The sequence below is a fragment of the Podarcis vaucheri genome, assembly GCF_965113315.1.
Source record: "Podarcis vaucheri genome assembly, chromosome: 3".
Taxonomy (NCBI): domain Eukaryota; kingdom Metazoa; phylum Chordata; class Lepidosauria; order Squamata; family Lacertidae; genus Podarcis; species Podarcis vaucheri.
In genome coordinates this window covers 19,268,320-19,295,358 of record NC_138761.1, presented here as the reverse complement: position 1 = coordinate 19,295,358, position 27,039 = coordinate 19,268,320, and the positions used below count along the sequence as shown (strand labels likewise).

Sequence of the window (27,039 nt, the reverse complement as noted above, 5' to 3'; positions counted from 1 at the left end):
TGCATAATAAATCCGTCCTGTTGCTAGAAGCCACTTGTCTTTTGAAAGGGCTTCATTAAGAACTTACAGCCTGACAAATGCTTTTCTGTCGTACTCAGGAATGTTCAAGAGCAAACAATGGAGTGTGTTTTATTACAACTCTGAAGCTGCAGGCACATGCAGAATGTGAACTGCCTAGATAGTAAAAGTTTTGGCATCCAGCGTTTTTCTAGAGAGGCAAGATGCTTAGATTTATGCCTTCCTTCTCTGAGGATGAAGGAAGTGACCTTTAGTTTAGACAAGTTGATGAGTTTGCATCTCCACCCTAGACTAGTCACAAGACCATATTATCACTTTGCTGATTTCAGTGGGTTTGAGCACTTTGATTTCTAAATCCCAAAAACATTAAAAAGGGAACAGAAAACTCAAGTCGTACAGAAAACAAGCATAAATCACATTCTCCCCTTCCATGGGAGATTTGAAAACAACGAAAACATTTGCGCACTGACCTGAGCACAAGCCCCAATGAACACAACAGTGCTTACTTCAGCGTAGGCATGCATAAGATTTTGGTGAGCCGCGGTGCAGTTTCTTTTCAATACCTCACACTTTGGACTCAAAAAGCTAATCTAATATAAATAAAATCAACTCAGTGGAAACCTAAACTAGGAATCTGGATCATGCTTCTATCACAAGTATAAACTTCTTGTTTTCTTTTTTCCTTTCTCATGGGACTTGTAGCTATGTGATGCCACAATTTTTCTGATGTAGGCCAACACATTTTAGATAAAACTGGGGACTTCACTGCTGTTCTCTACCTGCTCAGAGACTGGGAGGGATGAGTGAGGCTTGCTGTGAGTAAGACTCCCCACTCGAGAAGGTCTCGAAGTTCAACAGGCTTTTTGCAATGCTCTCATAAGCAAACACAAAAGGCTTCAAAGTATTAGATCGCAGGATCTTCCCAAACATCCTTTTAAGCTACAAGCAGCTGAAGATTTTAGGGCCTAATCTTCTTCTCTCATTCATAAAGCCAGGGATATAGGATGAATGCCAAGTCTGGAGCAGTGCAGACTTAAGAGCCTCACGGTGCAATCCTGTGCATGTCTACTTAGAAATACGTTATTAATGAGTTCAGCAGGACTAACTATGAGATAAGTGAGTGTAGGACTGCCACCTCAATCTCTTAAGTAAAGGTAAAGGGACCCCTGACCATTAGGTCGAGACGTGGCCGACTCTGGTGTTGCGGCGCTCATCTCGCTTTCTTGGCAGAGCATGACTAAGCTGCTTCTGGCGAACCAAAACAGCACACGGAAACGCCATTTACCTTCCTGCTGGAGCAGTACCTATTTATCTACTTGCACTTTGACGTGCTTTCGAATTGCTAGGTTGGCAGGAGCAGGGACCGAGCAACGGGAGCTCAACCCGTCGCGGGGATTCGAACTGCCAACCTTCTGATCGGCAAGTCCTAGGCTCTGTGGTTTAACCCACAGCGCCACCCGCGTCCCCCTCAATCTCTTAACTGCTGCTAAATATCTGGGGCCATTTGGAGAGAGCGCATCCCCTTCCCTGAGCAAATTCACCATTCTGCCTTAGCTGCATTTATGCGATACATCAGTACCTGCATTTCCCTTAATCAGTTCAAAATAACTTAAAAAACTCTGGTTAATAGGAGCCTGAGTTGTTTCACTGGCCTGGTTTGCATATAACACTAACCCATAGTTTATAAACCATGGTTTAGCAAACCATAGTTGATCATTGGGCCCAGCTTTACTGCTTCTCTATGGTTTATAAAATACAATTCAGATATGCTTGGCAAACCAAGGTTTCCTGTTGGTCTTAAAACCTTGGCTATCGTTAACCATTGTTTAGGGTGACATGTGAATGAAGCCATTGTTTCAATACTTACAAACACCTCTGAATTCTGCCACACATGAGAGACGCTGTAGCCTTGAAGTTCACCATTTAGCTGTGCAGAGGGAGGCTTTATCCACGTGACGATCACAGAAGAGCTGGACTCGTTGACGGAGAGCGTGACATTCCCAGGCGGAGCAGAGGGAGCTGAAAAACACACAGTGGAAAAACAGATGGCTGGTCATTTCCCCATTTTGCTGACTTTAGGAAGACGCGAGCTGCAGAATTGTTGGGGTGGGAGCATATAGCATTCAAAGAACAAGACAAAAACAAAGGCATGTAGATCACAAGATAGGCACAGGGTATGTAGGGCTTGCTAGTGGCTTCCACTCTTAATTATTATTTTTTAAGGGCTACATGCACTGCTTGAGTGGCACAGAAAGTGAATACCCATCTGCTAAGAAAATGGCCCAGATACGAGAGCAGGGTGGGTGGGTGCGTTGCTCATCATCAGTGATGTCACTGGCGCTGTCCAATAGGCGCCCACAACAGCCGCACAACTACATTCCCATGCAGCAGCCGCTATCCTAATTGACAGTACAGTGATACCTCGGGTTACAGAAGCTTCAGGTTACAGACTTTGCTAACCCAGAAATAGCTTGTTTTACTTACCTCCTTCTGTTGTATTGGCAGTTATCCACGGGCTGAAGGCAGACCAGCCTACTTCGTTCATACAAGAAACACGGATGTTATAATCCTTCAGGGCCCCCAGATTCTGAATACGGTACAGATGAGGGGGCACAGAAGTGTTGAAAACCAACACAGAGGCATTGCTTGGTGCAAAAGCATCCGCCACCTGAAATGAAGAACAAAAATGGTTAAGGCAAAGATGATTCAGCAAGGAGTTCCAAAGCTACAGGCACCATTATCTGCCAGCAGCCCTGTGTAATTTGCAAGAAGAAAAGTGGCAAGCCCACCCTCTCGCCACAGAAAATAAGCATGTTGAACGGCAAGGAATGGCTCATGGCTGAGGACAAGGGGAAACTTTCCCTTCCACAGAGTTACAACAAATGACCAAGGCGAGAGGAAGAGAGGTTTCAAGGCCCAACACAAGCTTCAGAAACACATTTGGAGTCAAACCAAAGTTTCTCCATGCGTTACTCATGTGAAGAGGGAAAGCAACTAGAACTTCCTGAATCTGCCTAGGCCTAGCTCTCACCTGAGTCATAAAATGAGCTGCAAATCTTCATAGTGAGGGCTTGTGTGACTAGATGTGTCCAGAGAGAAAACAAACATACAAATCCCTGTACCTAGAAAATAAGCACGGCAAGGAGAAACTAGAACCCTCATCCCTGACCTGCTATCTTTTTGTGTGCAGGGTGTCTGAGTGTTTTTCCCCCGCAAAGACATTTAGTCTTTGTATTTAGCCACGTGATTTCCCACCTGCAGCCAAATAAAAGTGAAGGCAATGATTCTTACCTTCACCCTCAGTGGAGAACAATTTTTCTCTGTTTTGTCGCCCCTCTCAAATTATCATTAAAACAAGCCAAGTACATTGTACAAGGGACGCGGGTGGCGCTGTGGGTTAAACAGAGCCTAGGACTTGCTGATCAGAACATCAGCGGTTCGAATCCCCGCAACAGGGCGAGCTCCCGTTGCTCAGTCCCAGCTCCTGCCAACCTAGCAGTTCAAAAGCACATCAAAGTGCAAGTAGATAAATAGGTACCGCTCCGGCGGGAAGGTAAACGGCGTTTCCATGCGCTGCTCTGGTTCGCCAGAAACAGCTTAGTCATGCTGGCCACATGACCCGGAAGCTGTACACCGGCTCCCTCGGCCAATAAAGCGAGATGAGCGCCACAACCCCAGAGTCGGTCACGACTAGACCTAATGGTCAGGGGTCCCTTTACCTTTACCTTTACATTGTACACGGCACATTTATCTTAATTTTTTAAAAAAATTCTTTTTGCAAAACCCAGTCTCATTCTCCCTGCCTGTATCGCTCAAATCTAGTCTCATCTCTGGCAGCATTCACTCTGGCAGCTGCACACCACCAGACAGTAAATGAAAATTGAGCAGCCCTTGATGCTACCAGATGCTCTGGCAGGCAAACACGCAAGCGTAATCAAAACCAGCTGTTCCTGTTTTTGGTGTACTTCATTTGCCCTCCCCTTACTGGCTCTTGTGTTCCCAAAGGTGTCTGAGGCCATTTGGTCCAGAGAAAGGAACCAAACCAAATCACACACCACACCGCCTTTTAAAAACATCAACACCATAGTAATTCTGGCCTGGTTTTGTGAGTATCAAATGCTAAGAGCTCTAAAAACGGTCTTGCCTTGGGGATTTTGAATGCTCTTGAATTCATAAATTCTGTTCCTTTATTACAGTACAGTGGTGCCTCACAAGACGAAAAACGCGCAAGACGAAAGAGTTTTCCATTTTTTGAGTCGTTCCGCAAGACGAATTTCCCTATGGGCTTGCTTCGCAAGATGAAACGTCTTGCGAGTTCTTGCGAGTTTGTTTCCTTTTTCTTAAAGCCGCTAAGCCGCTAATAGCCGCTAAGCCACTAATAGCCGTGCTTTGCAAGACGAAAAAACCGCAAGACGAAGAGACTCGCGGAACGGATTAATTTCATCTTGCGAGGCACCACTGTATCTGTAAAGTGGCCAGTTACAGAATATTAAGTCATAGGGTTTCTTTAAAAATATTATTTTTTTCCAACCTATTTCCGGAGTTTCAGCAGGAATGCAGCATCAAATACCATTGACATGACAACATCAAGAAAGGAAAGGCATCACCCTGTTCCTGATCCACCCACCGCAACTCACAAAAGCAGCTTATTAGAGTTTCCAGAAAGCAACTAGTGCTGCTTAAGCTGATACTGTGGAAATATCACATAGGAAACGCAATAACCAGGCTCACAGATGCTTTTATGTTTCGGCACTAGAAGGAATACATATGTGCAAAATGAGATATGGGGGAAAATATGCCCTGACCTTTCTTAGGAACAAGTCCCAGCTAGAGGAAATCCTGATGCTGCCCAGTTATCTGCATGTAAGGGCACTTCCTCAGCTGAATGAAACAATTATTTAAAAGCGGAGCATGATCACAAAGGGCGGCCTGCTGTGCGGATGTGACTCTGCACCCCTGCATTGCCCCTGACGTTGGGTTTCTGCCTGCATCCTGGGGCTTTCCATTGGTCTACAACCAGCCATGGAAAGAACAGGGAGCAATGGGCTTGTGGCTTCCAGCCAGGAGTTCTTGTGACCTGTTTTAGCCAATCGTGGCAGCTTTGGAGTGTGTTGCTCGGTCACTTATCCATGAGATATTGTGGCTCTGCAACGGATCTCTGGCTGGGGTTTTTCTCTGTTCTACACAGAACCTAGCTGGTGCAAAAATTTATTTTAGAACTAGGGATGCTGGCGAATTCTGACGGAAACGAGAGCAGAAGTCACTCATTCATCCAATGTCCAGAATGGAAATCAATCCAGTGAATATTTACTCTTGCTGTTGCTTTTGGTCTGCAAACAATACACCATTGAATTTAAGCCCCCTGCCATTTGCATCGAGTTCCCTTTGCATTTAAATGAATGGAGTGGAACAACGAAATTAAATGGGTTGCATAATTTCACCACAGTGGGCAGCAAGATGAACAGCATAGTTTGTGGCAGAAGGCGGACTGCAGCAGAATGGAAGCGGCGGTGCATGTGACAAATACAGGGAATAATAATAATAATAATAATAATAATAATAATAATAAAAAATTTATTTATACCCTGCCCTCCCTGGCCAGAGCCAATGCCTTCTTTCATTCCTTTCATCCCTTTACATAGGGATCTACTTGGTCCATTGAGCTGATATTGTCAACATTGACTGGCAGCAGCTCTCCAGGGTCACGGCCACAGTCCCTTCCCAGTACTACCGGGAGATGCCAGAAACTGAAGCAGGTACTGCCTGCTTGCAAAGCAGAGGTGGTAGTCAACTAAGTTGTACTCAGAGTAGACCCGTTGAAATTAATGGCCACAAGTCTATTAGGTCCAGGGACGCGGGTGGCGCTGTGGGTTAAACCACAGAGCCTAGGACTTGCCGATCAGAAGGTCATGGTTCAAATCCCTGTGATGGGGTGAGCTCCCATTACTCGGTCCCTGCTCCTGCCAACCTAGCAGTTTTAAAGCATGTCAAAGTGCAAGTAGATAAATAGGTACCGCTCCGGCGGTGAGGTAAATGGCATTTCCGTGCGCTGCTCTGGTTCGCCAGAAGCGGCTTAGTCATGTTGGCCACATGACCCGGAAGCTGTATGCCGGCTCCCTCGGCCAATAAAGCGAGATGAGGGCCGCAACCCCAGAGTCGGCCATGACTGGACCTAATGGTCAGGGGTCCCGTTATCTTTACTATTAGGTCCACTAATTTCAATGGCCTCTTTTTTCTGTTTTCCAAAAATGTTTTCTGCCAGAAACGATAGTGGTGAGGAAAGAATCAAGGGAACAGGTACCTGCCACCTTGCTGCTGTTCTCCTAGTCAAAATCACCCCTGAAAAATCTTTTTTTAATAAAGAAAAGAATAAAACAGCGCTGTTAGGATGCAGTCGAAACATATAAAAAAATCTCCAGTAGCACCTTAGAGACCAACTAGGTTTGTTCTTGGTATATGCTTTCGTGTGCATGCACACTTCTTCAGATCCTAACAGATACTGTTAGGATGCAGTTACTTGAGTTTGTGTATAAATGTGTAGCTGGACACTAATGAAGTTGTGGCTCTGTAGCTTATTGCCTCCAACCGGAGAATCCTGTTGCTTTTCTGGCAATCGCTAGCATGCTTTTGAAACATCCTTTTCCCCATCTCCAGCAGCAAATCAGTCTCCTCCCGGCCACTCAGAACATGCATAGATCTTTTGTTGCCTGAACTAGCAGCTTCCATGGGATGTGGATTGCCACCAGCAGCGTAATGTAAAGAGCAGAATGTTAAACAGAGCAGGGAGACTTAGTTCCCAATCCCTGTCCAGCTGCAAAGTTGGCTGGTTATCTGCTCTCAGCCTAACCTATCTTGCAGGGTCATTGTGAGGCTATGAGGAAAACATTCTGCACTCCTCTGTGCTCTTTGACTGGAGGAAGCATGGGTTGAAATGGCAGCAACGAAATAACTGAAGCATCCTTGTGTTTTCGAGGTCATAAACGCTGGATGGCAAGAGTGTTGTTCCTCGCATCCCATTTCTCCAGGCGAAATAAACAAGCAAACGCCCCCTGCTTCAGCATTCAACAGCTACATTAGGGGCTGCAGCCCTAATATACAGGCTGCCTCCACCCCCCAGAAATCAACGGGATGCAAGTTGTTTAACCATGTGGAAGATGGCAGCCCACAAATACCCTCCCCCCCCCAGGAATTTAGGATGCACAAACTGTTATTGTGAAGCCAGTGTCTTCTGAGAAACCCCAAACGCCAACCGCTTAGATACCAAAGCTATTTGGCTGCGCTCCAACATCCACACAGTTCTGTTCATTTGACACGGCGTGACCGAAGGGAAGCGAGATAAAGTGCGTTCAGCGTTACTGTGAAATGTGTCAAATGCTTAAGCAGACGGTGCCTCGCTTGATAACTTCTGGCCATTTTCAAACTGCAGAGCGTTTCGCCGGTACAATTTTTGAAAATTGAAATAGTTAAGGCAGAATTCACAGGAGGGGCAGGATCCAACCTGTTGCTTTTTTCTCCAGCCACCATCCCAGCCAGAGGGCACTCAAGGCGACATGCAATAAAACCTAAACTCATCGCCATAAAACCCAGAGTTAAGCATTTAAGAACAGCAACAGGAAAACACACAGACACCCTGCACACATTAAGCCAGCGCGTTCAACAACTTGGCAAGCAAAAAGGTTTCTGCTTCCAGGAAAAGCATTAAAAAGAAGGGACCTCATCTGATCTCCTGAGGAAAGGAGATCCAGAGTGTTTTCTGTACAGTATCATAAAAGAATAGGCAGCTTTCTAACGCCAGGCCAGACCATTTAGCTCAGTACTGCCTACACGGTCTGGCAGCAGCTCTCCAGAGCGTTAGACAGGTTTCTCTCCCAGGTATGCAACTGAACCTGCGTTCTTCTGCATGCAAACTACCATCATCTTATAGCTGTGCCAGCTTCGAGATGGGGGGGGGGGCTCAGTGAGAGCCTCTTGCTCAAGGCATCCCAAAATCTGGCACCAGTAACTATACAATCCCGACCCACACTGTTGACCAGGGCAGTTTGTGCGTAGGCAGCCTTTGGGTGTGTGCACACAGACTCTGGCACAAAGGATGCCTAGAGCATGTGGAGTTTGAAAGCCAAGCTAGCAAGTGCCACCTTGTTTCTCTTCACTGTGCACTCAGTTACACCTGGAAAGGATGTTTGCAAAAAGCTTACGTATCAGATCCTGAGAGTAAGGGCAAAAGATAGGCATTGCTTGTGCCTGTCCCCCTTTGCACCTGAAACTCGCCCCTCTGGGCACATTTCAGGAGTATTTTGAGGTCTACCAGTTTGGGCTGGCCCTCAATGCTTTGGGTTAGGTCTGCAAAGGGCTTGTGAGACAGCAAGGTTTCATTCTTTTACGCTGGGATCTTCTGCTCTTGTTCTCCCCCTCAAAAGGATCTAGGAGTCTTGGTTGACCACAAACTTGACATGAGCCAACAGTGTGACGCGGCAGCTAAAAAAGCCAATGCAATTCTGGGCTGCATCAATAGGAGTATAGCATGTAGATCAAGGGAAGTAATAGTGCCACTGTATTCTGCTCTGGTCAGACCTCACCTGGAGTACTGTGTCTAGTTCTGGGCACCACAATTCAAGAAGGACACTGACAAACTGGAACGTGTCCAGAGGAGGGCAACCAAAATGGTCAAAGGCCTGGAAACGATGCCTTATGAGGAACGGCTAAGGGAGCTGGGCATGTTTAGCCTGGAGAAGAGGAGGTTAACGGTCATATGATAGCCATGTTCAAATATATAAAAGGATGTCACATAGAGGAGGGAGAAAGGTTGTTTTCTGCTGCTTCAGAGAAGCGGACACGGAGCAATGGATCCAAACTACAAGAAAGAAGATTCCACCTAAACATTAGGAAGAACTTCCTGACAGTAAGAGCTGTTCGACAGTGGAATTTGCTGCCAAGGAGTGTGGTGGAGTCTCCTACTATGGAGGTCTTTAAGCAGAGGCTTGACAACCATATGTCAGGAGTGCTCTGATGGTGTTTCCTGCTTGGCAGGGGGTTGGACTCGATGGCCCTTGTGGTCTCTTCCAACTCTATGATTCTATGATTCTATGATTCTAAGCCTGACGGAAGGGGCGGGCTATGGATGTAAGTAAATCAATGAACTCAAAGGGAGCTGTGTTGACGTTTCACCTGCATGACTGAGCCAGTCATCACCAGACGCTTGCTGTTTAATTTCTTGCAGGCTGACACTGAAGGAGTTGACCCAGGCTTTTGTACCCTGAACTCTTATAAAATCGACAACAGCCACTTGGACCTCGGTAGCTCGGATGACTCACTTATGAACTCTGATCGGAGTTCCTCCTACATGTGCCACCCAGAATTCTCTTTATGAAGAACTGAAAATGCCAGTTGCGCATATTACTCCGAGCAATGAGGAAGGCGACTCTCTCTTTTTCTTTCCATCCACCCTTTGCTTTCTTTTCCTTTAGCCAAGCCTGGCTTCCAGGAACCCAGGTTAACAGAGGAGAAGCAGCTTACTGTATCCTTTATTTTCAGTTATATTCACTGCTTTAAGAAGAGCCCCAAAGCGACTTACCAAAAAAAATATACAATAAAATAAAATAACCCAAACAGTAAAAATTGTACTTAATGCTAAAAAATGCAAAGTATCATTTCCTGTCCAGCCAAAAGATGAACACGAAGAACAAACCACATCAAGGTCCAAATGGCTGGTGACCATCACAGGGTCTAGATATATTTCCCTTCTGCATAACACTAGTTCTGTTTTCAAGTTCTTCCTTTGCAGGAAGGCAAACTAAGACATGCAGGGAAATCCTGATTTGCAGCAGTGCACCCAGAAGAATTGCCACATTCCCCCATATTCTGCAGCCTTGCAACAGAGAGCAGGGAAGTACCAATGACTGCAACCTTTATGCTCACTTGCTTGGGAGAAAGCCTCAACAGGACTTACTTCTGAAGAGATTTGTATATACAGTGGTACCTCGGGTTACATACACTTCAGGTTACAGACTCCGGTAACGCAGAAATAGTACCTCGGGTTAAGAACTTTGCTTCAGGATGAGAACAGAAATCATGCTCTGGTGGCGCAGCAGCAGCAGGAGGCCCCATTAGCTAAAGTGGTGCTTCAAGTTAAGAACAGTTTCAGGTTAAGAACGGACCTCCGGAACGAATTAAGTACGTAACCAGAGGTACCACTGTATGACGGCACTGAAAGTACCATCAGGTAAAAGCAAACACACAAATGCTGAACAATGAATAAAGGCATACCTGAACTCTGCAGCGGCTCAAAAGCGAATAGCCATCGAAGCCTGGGACCCAGGACACTGCTATCGTGTGAGCTGTTCTGCTCCTCACTTGCACCTCAAGAGGAGGGGAAGGGATTCCTGCATTAGAAAGAGCAAGATCTTCAGCAATTGTGCTTGAATATGGCAGCCAGCACAACACACACACACCATTGCCAGGCCTTCTGGACACCATGCAAAACCATCAGAATTGCTGGATTTTATGTGTTGGGGAGGGGGCAGAAATAAAAACGGCCAAGCTATCTGCTTGCCAAATTAAGACCAGACAGTGCCCACTATCCTATATGGTGGTTTACTCAAAATCAAATTCCACTGTATTCTGTGGGGTTTAAGAGTCTGGGAGTGTGCTTAGGATGGCAGTCAAAAAAGACATTTAGTAATAATAAAATAATAATAATAATAATTTTAATAATAATAATAATAAAATAATAGTGGGTTTGAGAGAATCCCTTGTAAAAATGATGAGAATCCATAAGGATCTGTGCCTCGGGTCCCATAGGGAAAAAAATCATGCAATTTCAAAATCTGTTTTATGGTGGGTGGAACTGGTTGGAAAGAAATAATGGAATAACTATTAGTTGACCATTTGAGGAGTTACAGAATTATGAACTATTTTTGGAACACATTGCAAAGAGACATAGCAAAGCAGAGCTAAGTAGGATCTCTGTTCAGGACCCAAAATAACAATTTGCCTTATTTAGAAGTAAACTGCGTTCTTTCTGAGTCCTAAATCTAGGAAGATCCCTGGAGAGCAAACAAAGGAAAGGAAAGGAAAGGAAAGGAAAGGAAAGGGGATTTTTATTTTTACATTAGGCTGCTGCTGAATGGAATACCTTAACAAACTTGAGCATCTATCCCAGGATCTTAAAAAAAACCCTCTCCCACCACATAAAATCCCCTTCACTGTGTGCCAATCAGGGACAAGAGGATCCACTTCTGCCCAAAGTAAATTGGGGCCAATCAAAACAGATAAAATATATGAATCTAAATCAATTTTTTGATATTCAGCCCCATCCCAAATCAACAGACCCCCATCATGTTTCCAATGATATCAATGAGAGCCAAATAGGACCTAGAGCAGAGCTTTCCAAACTGTGTGTTGTGACACATTAGTGTGTCGGCTGCAGTGTGTTGTGCAAACGCTCCCTGCGCTCCTCCCGGGGCTGGAAAGGGGTTAGTTTAACCTCCGGTTTGCTAGTAAAACCGAATGACTGTGTCGTGAGATGATGCATGTCTAAAAAGTGTGTCACCAACATGAAAGCTTTGGAAAGCTCTGACCTAGAGGTTTCTCCAAACATTGCAAGGGCAGAGGCAGCAAGAATCATCGCCTTGACATGGCTGTAAGCACATGCAGGGTCAGGGACAAGGATTCCTCTTCGTTGGGTGATGGAGGTGAGGACCCTGAACCTCAAGAGGAAAGGCATGCAGCACTAGCCCCCAGACTCCTCCTATCAGTCGAGACCTTCAGGACTGATGCTTCCTTGGCCTGAGGATGTAGCAGTGGTACCCTCTGACTCAGAAGGCTCCACTGTAAAAGACCCAAGAGGACCTGAGACTCCATTGCTCCATCACTGTAGGAGATTCCTGGAGCCTTCATCACTGCAGGGCACCATCCCTGGGGCAAACCTGTTTGCCTTTTAACCCAAAATTCCCTAAATTGCTCTTCCCGAAACAGTGCACAAACTGAAATACAGCTATTCTAAATGGTCACTCTTCCAAATTTTGTGGTGGCAGTTCCCCAAGCAAATGAGGTGTACAAATATGTGTCTATTAGCATGATATTATTATTATTATTATTATTATTATTATTATTATTATTATTATTATTATTATTAATTTTACTATTCGTACCCCACCCATCTGGCTGAGTTTCCCCAGCCACTCTGGGCGGCTTCCAACAAAGATTTTAAAAAGTATGTGTCTTACACCAGCATGTGAGGAGACACTGCAACAACATCGGAGAGTCATACATATAAAATTCACACAGAAACACATCATTGCTTATTTCAACTTGCTTGTGGAAACAACTCGGAGGCTAGGAAAGAAGGAGGGTTAACAACAGGAAGATTTAAAGGAACTATTGCAAAGACTATTCAAGGCAGCAGAGATATGAGATGATCAAAGCCCCTCCGAACTTGAAGCATGGGAAGTCCCAACAAAAAAATTTATAATTTAGGCAGAATATTTGGACTATTTGATATGTATTTGTATAATTTGGAACATTTGTTGTGATTGGATTGGATTGTTAAAATGGGAAACTTAATAAAAATGATTTTTTAAAAATAAAAAAAATTGTATGTGTCTTAGGGAAGATAGCATGCAGAAATGCTGTTCAATAATAAAAAATCACTTATTCCAGCAGGCATTTTAAGATAGTGTTTGGGCCTCCTACGAAAGGTGCAAGAGCCTTATCTTATTTTCCACCTGAATGTTGGGGGCCATAATGACAGATCTGCAAATTTCAGTCTGAATCATCTTTCAGGCTCCACCTCATCGCTAACGACAATTGTTGAGAAATCACGCAGACCAAATGCTGTCCAGAAATTGGCCGTGCAGCTTCCCACTGATATGCAGGCAGGTTCTCAACACTCCCCTTGTGCTCATCACAGAATATCTGAACCTGAGCAAGTTGGAAGCAGTCAAGAATTGCAGGCGTGCACCAGCAAGGCTTTAGCGGGAACAATCAAGCTCATGTCATACTTATGGCTGACCTTTTATATTGATTCGGGCTTCCGTCGATGTAGCCACACCCTTGACGTTATGAGCTTCGCAGTGGAAAACGGCGGTTTCGTTAAGACCTGCAACCCAATTAAAACAAGGTGATAAATCATAAAATCAAAGTAAATGAGAATCTCAGCAAGGTGGCCAACGGGAATGTGACAGAGGAAGAAAGAAAAAGCCATTGAAACCACTTCTCCTCCAACTCGGCTTCCTTCTTGAACACAAGACCACAGAAAGAAACCCGGCTCCCAGGTGTTGTTTGTGACGATTTGGATAAACATCTCGAGTGTGGCACTTTGCTAACCGCAAGGGAGATTCTCTGTGGGAAAGACTGGCTCATTTTATTTTATTTTCGTAAAATTATTTCCCTTTGCCAAAGAAGTGATTGAACACTTTGACGGAGCTATTTAAAAACCTCCCCGTGCCGTCTGCTGTAGATATGGCCAAGTGGAGAACAAAGTCATGAAATGGAGAATGTCTGACAAAACGTCAGTGAATAAGAGAGGAAGAAGAAGAGTTTGGATTTGATATCCAAAAGCTTTATCACTACCTGAAGGAGTCTCAAAGCAGTTAACATTCTCCTTTTCCTTCCTCCCCCACAACAAACACTCTGTGAGGTAAGTGGGGCTGAGAGACTTCAGAGAAGTGTGACTAGCCCAAGGTCACCCAGCAGCTGCATGTGGAGGAGCGGGGAAGTGAACCCGGTTCACCAGATTACGAGTCCACCGCTCTTAACCACTACACCACACTGCCAGCTCAGTTGCTTTTACTACAGCAGCAGCCTTCCCAAGCTTGGTAGCCTCCAGATGTTATAGACTAGGGGTCAACAAATGTTTTCAGTAGGGGGCCAGTCCACTGTCCCTCAGACCTTGTGGGGGGCTGGACTATATTTTTTTGGGGGGAAATGAACGAATTCCTATGCCCTACAAATAACCCAGAGATGCGTTTTAAATAAAAGCACACATTCTACTCATGTAAAAACACGCTGATTTATGGACCAACCGTGGGCCGGATTTAGAAGGCAATTGGGTCAGATCCGGCCCCCAGGCCTTAGTTTGCCTACCCATGTTATAGACTAGCTGGCAGGAGTCCAAAACATCAGGAGAGGACAAAGGCAGAGGTTACACCAGGCAGGGGAGGGGCTCTGGGCTGCCATATCTTATTGGGACCACAACTGCCATCTTCCTTGTCAATTGGCCATTCTGGCTAAGTCTGAAGGGAACTGGGGTCCAATAACATCTGGAGGGCCACTGGTTTCGCATTTCAGGATTGCACCCCTAAACTCGGGCTTGCTGACTGGGTTTTCCAAAAGCAGAAGGAAAGAGGATTCCCATTTGCCCAAGTGAGCTGCCTGTAATGCAATGGCACTTACTTTTGAGTAATAATAATAATAATAATAATAATAATAATAATAATTTATTATTTGTACCCTGCCCATCTGGCTGGGTTTCCCCAGCCACTCTGGGCGGCTTCCACAGAGACAAAAAATATACTAAAATGTCACACATTAAAAACTTCCCTGAACAGGGCTGCCTTAAGATGTCTTCTGAATGTCAGGGAGTTGTTTTTCGCTTTGACATCTGATGGGAGGGCGCTATAATAATAATAATTTATTATTTATACCCCGCCCATCTGGCTGACTTTCCCCAGCCACTCTGGGCGGCTTCCAATAGTGTTAAAAATAATACAGCATTAAATATTAAAAAACTTCCCTAAACAGGGCTGCCTTCAGATGTCTTTTAAAGATAAGATAGCTGCTTATTTCCTTGACATCTGATGGGAGGGCGTTCCACAGGGCGGGCGCCACTACCAAGAAGGCCCTCTGTCTGGTTCCCTGTAGCCTCACTTCTCGCAATGAGGGAACCGCCAGAAGGCCCTCGGCGCTGGATCTCAGTGTCCGGGCTGAACGATGGGGGTGGAGACGCTCCTTCAGGTATACAGTAGACTTGCATAGGATTGTATTGTAAGGCTATCCTATACACACTTACCCAGGAGTTGACTATAGTCAGACATTCTTCCAATCTGCACTCGAATATGTGTTTTTTAGACACTTGGTATTGTAGGCAGGGCAATACAAGTTTTTTGTTAATATAATAAGGGCTTGTAGGCAAGGCAATACAAGTTTTTTGTTATTATAACCACTGCTTTTCCATTCATTCATTCTACTTTAAACTCTACCTAGGGTGGCTAGATGGAAAAGAGAACAGGGCTCTTGTACCTTTAATTGTTGTGTGCATAAGATGTTCACCAGGTAGCCAGCTATTAAAGGTACAGAAGCCTTGTCTTTTTCCCCATCTGGCCAGCCTAGTTCCACCTAAGATGGAAGGTTCTGGCTTTGGGCAGAGGTAAGATTCACTTCTTGAGAAGCAACAAAGCCAAAAGCAGAAGAGACAACTGAGATTCCCCCCCCCCTTTTATGTTGCTTGGGTGTAAAAAGAACAACTTGTCCTTCTCAGGCACAATGTGATCCACCCAGCCCTGTCGTTGCCCTCCCTTTTAGTGGGGCATTATTCCATCCAAGCACTTGTTGAAACTGTTGTGAGCTGAACAAGCAGCAAGGCTTGGCAGAATTTGCCTTGTGGCTTCTCCTCCTGTGGGAAGTGCTTTGCAGTCTGGCTGGTGGGTGGACAGAGTTATTTGTAGATGGCTGGGGTGACCGGATTTTTAAAAAGACAACTTCCTTCTTTTACTTATTTTCTTTTTAAAACCAAGGAAGAAAAAATTTGCAGAGCTTAAACAGCGGGAGTTTTCCTGATGTTTTAAGGTCTGCAACTTTTCCCCCCTGCCAAAAATCTGTATCTCTCCAGGGATAACTCAGCGAAAGGTTCTCCTCATTCCAGCTGAATCACGGGAAGATTAAAATACCACACTTGGAATCACATACCCAAAGTTAGATAATTTAACGTTGCCTTAAATTCTGATCCATTTCATTTCTTAATCCACCCATCCCTCCTCCACCTTGGAAGAAGGCAATTTTAAAACTAGCCTGCTAAGAAGCTAGCAGCTTGCACTTACATGTTGGACAAAGTTATCCTTAATGACCAGCATGGACACACAGACTAGTGTCTTGGCAGGCTAGTAACTTTGGTAAGTCTAATTTACAAGGCTGATAGAAGCACAGGAAGCTAGAGCTAGGCTCCTTGCTGTCATCTAGTCCAGCCTCCAGGTCAATGGAGGAATTGCGCAGCTACAACACCCCTGAAATATGACTGCTCAGCCACTGCTTAAATACCTCCAGTATGGAGAGTCCTCACCATTGTGCCAAGGCAGTTTCTTCGACTGCCAAACAGCTGTTACTGAGGTGAGGTTTCCAACCTTCTTCCTGCAACTCCTAATAAATTTCTGAAGAACCTCAGATTTCCCAAGCATGCAGTTTGCAAGGCCTTTGGCTGAAAGCCAAGCAAGATAAGCAGCAGCTCGCTTCAGAAAACAAGACGTGCGGCCATGGAACGAGGCGAGATTTCATTCAGGTCAGCAGAAAGTAAAGCTCAAAAGAAACACTGCAATCTAAGGCAATCCCTGGTTAACTGGAGTTCGGTCTTCTTTCTCTTTTCGAGTTCTCAAACCTTGAAAGTGACTTCACTGAGAAAATTAGCCAAACTATTTAAAAATGGTTTAAAAAAAGGAAATGCCTACCACATTCTGCAATACTGAAACGATTTTCTCAAAGGCTTTGGTAAGAACCAGATAAGCCACTTGAAGGGACCACACCCATTATAACAATCCCCTAAACCAAGGAAATTGTGTGGCTGTCTCAAGGGGGGAAAATGCCACAAGGGGCCCTCCTTTTCCTCCAGCAATAGCTCTCTAGAACAGCCTTCCCCAGCCTTCAGTTCCCAGAAGCCCAGACAAAATGGTCCACAGTCAGAGATGCTGGATGCTGTGGTCCAAAGTATTACAGAGAGCTCCTGCATCTTTAATGCACAGCAAGCAACACCTGATGAAATTCCTTCTTCAACATACCAACTAAAGACACAAGAGCCCATCAAAGGGACTTGTCTCGAAAACTATTCGGCTCACCTGGCACGGCCAAGACAGAAGGAGAAATGTCAGCTTTCTTGGTAATTTGGCTGCTGTTCCAATGCCAGTGGATTGCAATGGGCTCAGGGGGCCCCACGGCATGACAGGTGAGATTGAAGGGTGTGTTCCGGGTCACGTTCAGCCCCTGGGGCTGCTTAATGAAATACGGCAGTCCTGCCACGCAACAGGAGAGAAAGGATGGTTAGGCAGACTTAAGAGACCAAGTGCAAACTCCAAAGAGCAAATTGTAATAACACAGATCAGTAGGGATGATCCCATCATGGCAAACTTCAGATCTGGAACCTGTGTGTGTGTGTGTATCCTGGGGTTTTTTCCAGAGCAAGAGCAATTATGTCATCTGCCGGAGAGCCAAGGGCAACTGGTAGACCCTCCTTGCTCCTCTGGCAAGTGAACCGAAGTGATAATGAGGCTTTAGCATAAAGGAAGGGAGAGAAAGAGACAAATAATAATAATAATTTATTATTTATACCCCGCCCATCTGGCTGGGTTTCCCCCGTCACTCTGGGCGGTTTCCAACAGAACACTAAAATACAATAACCTATTAAACATTAAAAGCTTCCCTAAACAGAGCTGCCTTTAGATGTCTTCTAAAAGTCTGGTAGTTGTTTGTCTCTTTGACATCTGATGGGAGGGCATTCCACAGGGCGGGCGCCACTACAGAGAAGGCCCTCTGCCTGGTTCCCTGTAACTTGGCTTCTCGCAGCGAGGGAACCGCCAGAAGGCCCTCGGCACTGGACCTCAGTGTCTGGGCTGAATGGTGGGGGTGGAGACGCTCCTTCAGGCATACTGGACCGAGGCCATTTAGGGCTTTAAAGGTCAGCACCAACACTTTGAATTGTGCTTGGAAACGTACTGAGAGTCAGTGTAGGTCTTTCAACACCGGTGTTATGTGGTCTCGGCGGCCGCTCCAAGTCACCAGTCTAGCTGCCGTATTCTGGATTAGTTGTAGTTTCCGGGTCACCTTCAAAGGTAGCCCCACATAGAGCACATTGCAGTAGTCCAAGCGAGAGATAACTAGAGTATGAGGTGGACACTTCTTTCCTTTTCTTTGATGGGCGTCCCCCTGCCCCCTACCATTTTGAATGGTAACACTTCTTTTGCAAGAAAGCTTTTAATTAGAAACGCGAACTAATGACATATCTTTTGCTAAAGCGTTTGACAAGTCGACCCCGTGGAATCAGAAATAAGCACCACTGAGATCAATGGAGCACCCCAAATTTGTGTACTCCCCTATGCAAGCCACTGTGATTTGCTCCCAACGCTTCAAAATTTACCACTGCATGGAAAGAGTCCCAGATTCCTTATCCCTGGTCTAAAGAGAGGGTTTCCTCGAGGAAGCCCCACTACAGTTCACAAGCACGAGAGAACTGTCCAGAAAACACGGTTCTGCCTCTGAGGGCGCAACTCTGTGCACTTCTACTCAAGAAGGAAATACACTCCCAGGTATGGATTGCAGCATGATCCTGACTACCTGGGCATAGGGAAAGTGAGAAGCCAGGAGGCAATACTGACCAGGCGATCCTGCAGTTGAAACAAGGATACCTGCCCTCTGTTCTGGAAGCAGATGGATAAAATACTGTATATGCATTTGCCTTTTTGAACGTAACATGGGTTGCAAACGGAAGACCGTTCATACAAGGGGGCTTTTCTCTCCCCTTCTCCCTCTTGCAGATCCCTTTACTCCTCAAAAAGCTTCTCCACAGGATCAGGGCGATCTACTGACCTTTGTAGGCTATACCATGTGGGTTTGCTGGAAGATAATGGGAAGAAATTGCCTGAAAATGGCATCTTCCTCCAGGTTTTTATGCAATTTCCCAGATTGGCTCTGCGTTTAGTTCAATTTTTTTTCTTCCAGTTCTCTTTGAATAGTCACTCTCATATTTGTTATACAAAATCTCCCAAGCTAGCTATTCATCCACAGTTTTACATTATCAAGTGCTTTCTTTCAAAACTAAGCATACCTTCCAACAGAACCAAAATAGGATCTGACACAATTTCTTCGCTGTTGACTGTCAGTTTGCAGGTGTAGGACCCATTATCAGAGCGTAGGACGTTGGGTATACTGCATGGGAGAAGTGGGGGAAAGATTTAAAATTTTGGTTTTTAAATTAGGAAACATTTCTATTCCACCTTACATACACAGTAAGAAAACCTTATATCCTCCCCCATCCCCCAAAAAGAACAACAAAATTGCAATTCAAAGCAGAATGGCCAGTAAGTTAATAAGAAACCAATGGATGGTATTATTATTATTCAATACTACCGAGTGCCAAGAAGACATAAAAGTTAATTGCACACGATTGTTAAATTGTGGGATAATTAAAATATACTATAATTAAAATACACAATAAAATGATTCAATTGAAACATTAAAATATAACTGCCCATGATTAAAATGTGCAATAAAATAGCACAGCAATAAAAACAGCAGGCTCTTGGCTGTGAGTCCTGGAAGACCTGCTCCCTTTCTTGGCAAGGCTTTCCCCACCTGGCCTGGAAGGCTAAGGCCCTGACTGACTCCAGCTACAAAATATGATGCTGCTGAACAGAATCTTGGATGGGGCTGTTGTTTAGGGAGTTTTGTTGTGGGTGGGGGGTTGTTGCTGTGAAATTTTTGTAGTATCTCTATTTTGTATCTGATGATTTATGTGGAAGTTCGATCTGGTTGGTTTGGTTCAATTTGATATTTTGTTTATTCTTCATGACCACTATTGTTATGTCTGCAGTTATGTAATTTTTTTATATGTTATAAACTGCCTTGAACACAGTTTTAGCTTTAGAAAGGTGGTATACAAATAAAATGATTGATTGATTGATGGTAAAGACATCAGCGTAAACAGGTGCATCTTCAGAGGCCGGCGGAATGCCAATGAAGATGCAGCATCCCATGGAATGCAGTTCCTGCTTAAATACAACACTGGTGAAAAAGCCTGCCTTTGCATCAAAACAAACTAATCAGCCATGTTAAGGTTACGTGGGTTCAATCTGTTGGTTTTAGTGTCCTTGCTGGGCCATGGAGTGGCCAGTAAAGGCGCAAGAAAAAGAGAGAGTTTTCAGCAAATGCCAAAATTGCATCAATGCAGGCATTTGTTACAATTCAGGTAGACCAGGGGTCAGCAAACTTTTTTGGCAGGGGGCCGGTCCACTGCCCCTCAGACCTTGTGGGGGGCCGGACTATATTTTGAGAAAAAATACAGTGGTACCTCGGGTTAAGTACTTAATTCGTTCTGGAGGTCCGTTCTTAACCTGAAACTGTTCTTAACCTGAAGCACCACTTTAGCTAATGGGGCCTCCCGCTGCCGGAGCACAATTTCTGTTCTCATCCTGAAGCAAAGTTCTTAACCCGAGGTACTATTTCTGGGTTAGCAGAGTCTGTAACCTGAAGCATATGTAACCTGAAGCATATGTAACCCAAGGTACCACTGTAATGAACAAATTCCTATGCCCCACAAATAACCCAGAAATGCATTTTAAATAAAAGCACACATTCTACTCATGTCCCAAGTCTCCTGAGGCTTTAGGATTCTAACTCGTGCTTTTCCATATTTTCAAGATATTAAGCAGTTGCTGACCGGAATTTTGAACTGCACAGAGGCTACTTACTTGAAAGTAGATATCATGGTGGTCACTTCATTGTCATCAAACTGAAAATACTGGCTGGCTATCCTGTCAGCGCCAACGAGCTCCTTCCCATTCTTCCACAAGGAAATGAGTGCCGAATCGTGGTTGATTAGCCATTTAGGAACACTGATAGAGCAATTAAACTTTATTTCCATGTGCTCAGCAACCACGATACTTCCTACTGTAGGGTTGAACTTAAACGACCCAAGAGGGTGAGCAGCGTTGCTTTCAGTAGACATGAGCTTATTCGTTTTCACAGTATTGGAGTCTATGGGACGTGTCGGTGCATAGATTGTGGGAGTGCTGTTTATGCTGACCTCCAAGGAGCGGGGAAATCGGTGTGCGCCATTTGAGTCCTTTAAAGGTGAGTGTGATTTTACGGGTGCCGACGAGTTGAATCCCTTCGCTTCTTGTTTCGCTTCAACAGGACCTGCAAATTACGACACATGGTTTTGTCAAGTTTTTTGTTCCAACATTCCCCCTTACCTACAGCATCTTGCCTTTGTATACACTGGGCGATGGAATACAGATTTTCAGATGGTTTGAGGGTTTGACAGAGGAGGCGACTTTGCAAAGAATCATAGACTTGGAAGGGACCTCAGTGAAGGCTGGACCATTGGGGCAAATGGGGCAATACCCTCTCTCAAACACAGACTGCCTCCACGTATCCCACTCAAGTAATAAGTTATACATTTTAGATAATATTTTGACCCTGGATCCTAATAGCACCTTTTCAATCTGCAAATTCTTTTCCGCAAATCTGTATTTTTTAATCAAGCTTAAATATTGCACTCAATTGTTGATAACATAACCAATCTGTCACATGATCTTTTATCTCTCCATACTCTTTCAATTTGTAATCCTCCCCAGTGACAATTAGCAGGTCTCTATATGTACTCCATGGACACGGGTGGCGCTGTGGGTTAAACCACAGAGCCTAGGACTTGCCGATCAGAAGGTCGCGGTTTGAATCCCCGCAATGGGGTGAGCTCCCGTTGCTCGGTCCTTGCTCCTGCCAGCCTAGCAGTTCAAAAGCACGTCAAAGTGCAAGTAGATAAATAGGTACTGCTCCAGCGGGAAGGTAAACGGTGTTTCCGTGTGCTGCTCTGGTTCTCCAGAAGCGGCTTAGTCATGCTGGCCACATGACCCGGAAGCTGTACACCGGCTCCCTCGGCCAATAAAGTGAGATGAGCACCACAACCCCAGAGTCGGTCACAACTGGACCTAGCGGTCAGGGGTCCCTTTACCTTTATATGTACTCCAGTCTGTCTGAATGTTATTTTTTCCCCTTGCCAGGGCTTCGGTTGATGACAGCCACATCAGTGTTTTCCTTTCTAATAGGTTTTTATATTTTCCCCATACCCTAAAGAGATTTTTCCTGATTACGTGGTTTGAAAAGCTCTTATATATCCTAGCCTTCCTGTACCACAGGCACGCATGCCATCCAAATTTTAGATCATGCCCTTCCAGGTCTAACAGGTGGCTGTTCTTTAGTAAGATCCATTCTTTCAACCAGCATGAACATGATGCGTCAAAGTATCATTGTAAGTCAGGGAGGGCAAAACCACCTCTCTCTTTGGTGTCAATTTTATGTTTCATCCTGGGTTTTCTTCCCTGCCAAATAAACTTAAGATAGATCTTTCTGCCATTTCTTAAAATTTTGAATATCATTAACTATAGGTACCATCTGAAATAGGAATAGCATCTTTGGGAGTATATTCACTTTTATTGGGCGTTTCGTTTTGGTGACAGTAGCCCTGGTTTAAGGAGCCATTTGGTGCTGAGTTCAACCAAAATATATCATCCTGTAACTGAAGTCCATTCTGTCCCTCTGGGGGAAAGGAGTACCAGCCTTTGCCCTCTTTTATGTGACAGCCCTCTGGTGATTTGAAGAGTGCTGCCATCATGCTCCTTCTCAGCTGTCCTGCTTCTCTGGGTTACACAGATCCAACAACATCAACTTTTCCTCATAGGATTTCACTCCACCGACCCAGAGGGCTAGCTGTGCTAGGCCCATCTGCCCTGTACATTTTAAACAGTATCATACCAACAGCCATGGCTTCCCCCCAAAATCATGGGAACGATAGTTTGTTAAAGGTGCCAAGAGGGTGCTGGTATCCTCACAGAGCTACAGTTTGTAGAGTTCCCTCAGAAGAGGGATTGATAGTTAAAACTATTCTCCAATTTGTAGCTCTGGGAATTGTGGCCATCCATTCTACAGAAAGAAAACAGGAGGGATTTGCGCTGTATGCCTGAGCAGCAAATGAGTAAGTGCTGTTCAGCAAAAACTGAAATGCAGCACGCCTGAATATGCTTAATAATTAACTAAACTTTTTGCTTGAACTTTGCCTGTGAAGAATTGTGAACATTTGTCCCAGTTGCTCATGGCTACTCAAGGATTTGCAGCCCCCACTGTTGAAGGGCAAAAGACACCCACAAAAAACAAAAAACCAGTCATGCAAGTACAAGCCAAGCAAGTCTCTTTCCCCATCTGCACTATGCCTTTAAAGCAGTATCATACCACTTTAAACCGCCGTGGCTTCCCCCAAAGAATCCTGGGAGCTGTAGTTTGCCAAGGGTTTCTGAGAGGACCCTATTCTCTCCATGGAACAACAATTCTCAGTGTGGTTTAGAAACCAATCTCTTTTCCTTTGTGAAAATCACACCTATAAAACCAGTAAAACTTTAAAAAACGAATACAGTCATACCTCGTGTTGCGTGTGCTTCAGGTTGCGCGATTTCAGGTTGCGCCCTGCAGCGACCCGGAAGTACCGGAAAGGGTTACTTCCGGGTTTCGCCGCTCGCAGACGCGCAAAATGACATCATGCACAGGTGTGGTGAATCGCGACCCGTGTATGCGCAGACGCGGGTTGCATTCTGCTCATGTTGCGAACGGGATCTGTTCCGGAGTCCCGTTCGCAACCAGAGGTACCACTGTATAGGTAATGGAAAGATATGTGTTGGTAGGTTTTTCAGGAAGCTTTCAAAACAACGTAGTGATGACTTCTGCCTAATGCTAAAAGGCAGGGAGTTTAAGCTCTGCCCACCAAAGGACTGACTTTTCACCAATGCGGAACAAACATTATGGGGCACTTGTAAAAATCCAAGTTTTACTTCCGTTTCACTTCTGTTATAGGCAAGATTGCATCTATGCCATGACTCAGGGGTGTAGCGTGGGGGGAGCCAGGGGCTGGAGCCCCGAGAACATGATTTTGAGAGGGCACGAACCAGGCACCCCCATGCAGGGATCTCTAACCTGCCTGCTGCTGGGGGTCTCCGGAGCCCGGCCTGGCCTTCCCGCCACGGCCCCAGCCCCCTTGCTGAATGACTGCCCAGCTAGTCCTGGGGGGATGCGCCTGCCAAGGGCTATGTCACCCGGAAAGGTTTCCCCCTGCATGGGCAGGCAGGAAGTGTAGCCCTGTGAACCCTCCTTGCCCCACACCTGCCCAGTGGGGGTAAGGGTTGGGCTGGGCGTGTTGGGTTTTGTTTACCCTCCATGCCCAGTCCCTGGTCCCACCTAGTATAGTGGTAGCTCAGGTTAAGAACTTAATTCATTCTGGAGGTCCGTTCTTAACCTGAAACTGTTCTTAACCTGAAGCGCCACTTTAGCTAATGGGGCCTCCCGCTGCCACCACACCGCTAGCGCGCAATTTCTGTTCTTATCCTGAGGTAAAGTTCTTAACCCGAGGTACTATTTCTGGGTTAGCGGAGTCTGTAACCTGAAGCATATGTAACCTGAAGTGTATGTAACCCGAGGTACCACTGTACAGTGGTACCTCAGGTTAAAAATTTAATTCATTCCGAAGGTCCATTCTTAACCTGAAACTGTTCTTAACCTGAGGTACCACTTTAGCTAATGGGGCCTCCTGATGCCGCTGCGCCGCCGTCGTGCAATTTCTGTTCTCATCCTGAAGCAAAGTTCTTAACCCAAGGTAATATTTCTGGGTTAGCAGAGTCTGTAACCTGAAGCGTCTGTAACCCGAGGTACCACTGTACATGTGTGCACGCCAGGTGCCAGAAAAGGACACAACGCTGGTGCTATGACTTCACCAGAGTAAGGGAAAAAACCACACTGAATGTTATGTTAGGAGTCGAATACAGTTTTCCTGGACAAAGAATATGTACTGGGAACAGTAGTTCACACCTCACAGAGCTACACTTCCTAGCACTCTTAGCAAATGACAGTTCCAGGGATGCTGTGGGGGAGGTCATGGGCACTGAATGTGCTTTAATATACAGTGTGGATTTGCTCTATGTGGCATGCATTTCCTATCATATGCAGACGTGCCGCGGAGCATTATATACAGTGGTACCTCAGATTACAGATGCTTCAGGTTACAGACTCCGCTAACCTTCAGATTAAGAACAGTTTCAGGTTAAGAACAGACCTCCAGAACAAATTAAGTTCTTAACCCGAGGTACCACTGTAATTTCAGTTCTTTGCATGTGCAACTTGTAACATACAGTACATGCCTTGTTAAGGAGTGAGTTTATTTGGTGCACACATCCCGCTGCAGTGTGTATGTATATCTAGGGCCTCCAAGAAACTCAGATGAGAATCTTTTCCCTTTTTTTTTTTAACAAAGCTCACAAAAATCCAGTGAGGGTAGGTGACGGTGAGAGGCAGACCACCCAACGAGTTTCACAGCTGAGCTATACTGTAACCACTGACCGTATCACTTGGATTAGAAGCACATTGCGCAATGCAGCCCTTTAAGGCAGGTTGAGAAGGTATGCATGCAATCCACTGCAAGGATAGTAATCTATGGCTATTTCTGTCCACAGCAACTCCTTGGTTTTGCGACAATTTTGTTTTGTTTTATTGTCCCATTTTCTGTGGATTGTTCATGCGTACGCCGCTTAGAAACGTAAACAATTAAGCAGGAACATAAATGACTGAGATGAACAAATAAATAAAAGTAAGTTCCCCTCTGCCTGCTTGGCTCCACCCTTCCTGTGAAGGCTGCCAGGGGGGAGAAGATGTGATCCATGGCTGGAGCAAACATCAGGAGGGGATTCTGGGCAAAGTCAATTGGATGGAACAGAAGTGCCAGGCAGGAAGGAACAGAGATGCCCAACAGCTTTCTTCATCCTACTGTGCTCCCAAAAGCAGCCGCACACCCCCACCGGGTCAGTTATCTATAGTAGCTACACACTGTGTTTATCTCTGTATACATTTGCACACTAAATTTAGGAATTCATTGTATTCCTAATGACTGTTCAAAAGGAACCAATGGCCATGCACTGCTCCCACATATGCAATGGAAACTGTGGCCAGAGCAAGGAGAGAGAGTGTGTTTTGTGGGGTTAATTTATGGAAAGTTGGGGTTGGTACTCAGACCTACCGAAAGGAATGGACCTGCCTTAATCGGGTTTGTTCATTCCAACGAGTAAAACCTTCGCTGAATACCACCCTTTTAAAAACCTTGCCTGGAAGTTAAGGTCTCTCTACTCGAGAAAACTCTATTCCAAGGGATGTATAAGAAGAGATGGAGGCAGTTTACCTTCCCCCTCAGAGATTTCTTTCTTTCTTTCTTTCTTTCTTTCTTTCTTTCTTTCTTTCTTTCTTTCTTTCTTTCTTTCACAGGCAGGTGCCAAGCCCGAGCTGTGCTCGGATTAAAGGCGAGGACAAAAGTAATCCTCTTCCCCCCGCCCCACTTTTGCAAACTCCCTTTTCGCGCAAAGCGCAGGAGGGTGGAGGGATGACGTTCCCCCCACCCCGAGTCCCAGCGCCTTTCTGGAGCCCACCAAATGCGAGGGAATGAGACACCCTCCCAAACGAAGAGTTGGAAGACGGGGTAACCCTGCCCGCCCCCCAACAACACCTTTCCGACATCCAGCCAACTCCTGTTCCAGCACTTCGGACGCGTAACCAAACGCGGGAGGAGAAAGAGGCGCCTTACCTTTTGCGCAAAAGGCTGACGCCACCAGCAGCAGCCCCCAAAAGCCTCCCATGGCGACTTGGAAGCGGGCTTGGCAAGCGTCCGATCTGGGCACCGCCGGGTCCCCCGCTGGCCCTGCTCCAGCCCCACCAGGCCACCTCCAAAGCCGGGTTTCCCTCCGGGCGAAGAGTCCTCGGGGCGCACAGAAGACGCCGCCGTAGAAAACCGCCCTCTCCGAGCCGGAGGATCGCTGACCCAAAACAAAAGTTCTGGGCGAAACTTGAGCGGAGGCGGGGACGGAGAGAGGTCCCTCCTCCTCCTCCTCCGGGGCGGGCGCGGGGAGGCGGATTTCGGGGGTCTGGGAGGGTTGGCCTCCTTCTGGTCGGGCAAGAGAAGGGGCTCCGATTCCCGCCAGGGGGCGAATAGTACTTGGCTGGAGAAACGCAGCAGGTCGCACA

The 27,039-nt window shown here is 45.6% G+C and overlaps 1 protein-coding gene across 2 annotated transcripts in view; it reads right to left on the bottom strand.

The window, feature by feature from the left end:
• MERTK (MER proto-oncogene, tyrosine kinase) overlaps window positions 1-26,757 on the bottom strand; it is a 52,560-nt gene extending 25,803 nt beyond the window's left edge. For both annotated transcript variants that reach the window (XM_082217397.1, XM_082217398.1), the window contains exons 1-8: window positions 26,603-26,757; window positions 20,682-21,129; window positions 19,040-19,140; window positions 17,058-17,231; window positions 13,028-13,114; window positions 10,282-10,397; window positions 2,503-2,686; window positions 1,886-2,037 (exon numbers count right to left, since the gene is read on the bottom strand). In XM_082217397.1, the coding sequence (XP_082073523.1) occupies window positions 1,886-2,037; window positions 2,503-2,686; window positions 10,282-10,397; window positions 13,028-13,114; window positions 17,058-17,231; window positions 19,040-19,140; window positions 20,682-21,129; window positions 26,603-26,654 (1,314 nt within the window). In that variant the 5' untranslated portion in view covers window positions 26,655-26,757. The remainder of the gene's footprint in view (window positions 1-1,885; window positions 2,038-2,502; window positions 2,687-10,281; window positions 10,398-13,027; window positions 13,115-17,057; window positions 17,232-19,039; window positions 19,141-20,681; window positions 21,130-26,602) is intronic.
• Between the last annotated feature and the right edge of the window lie 282 nt (window positions 26,758-27,039).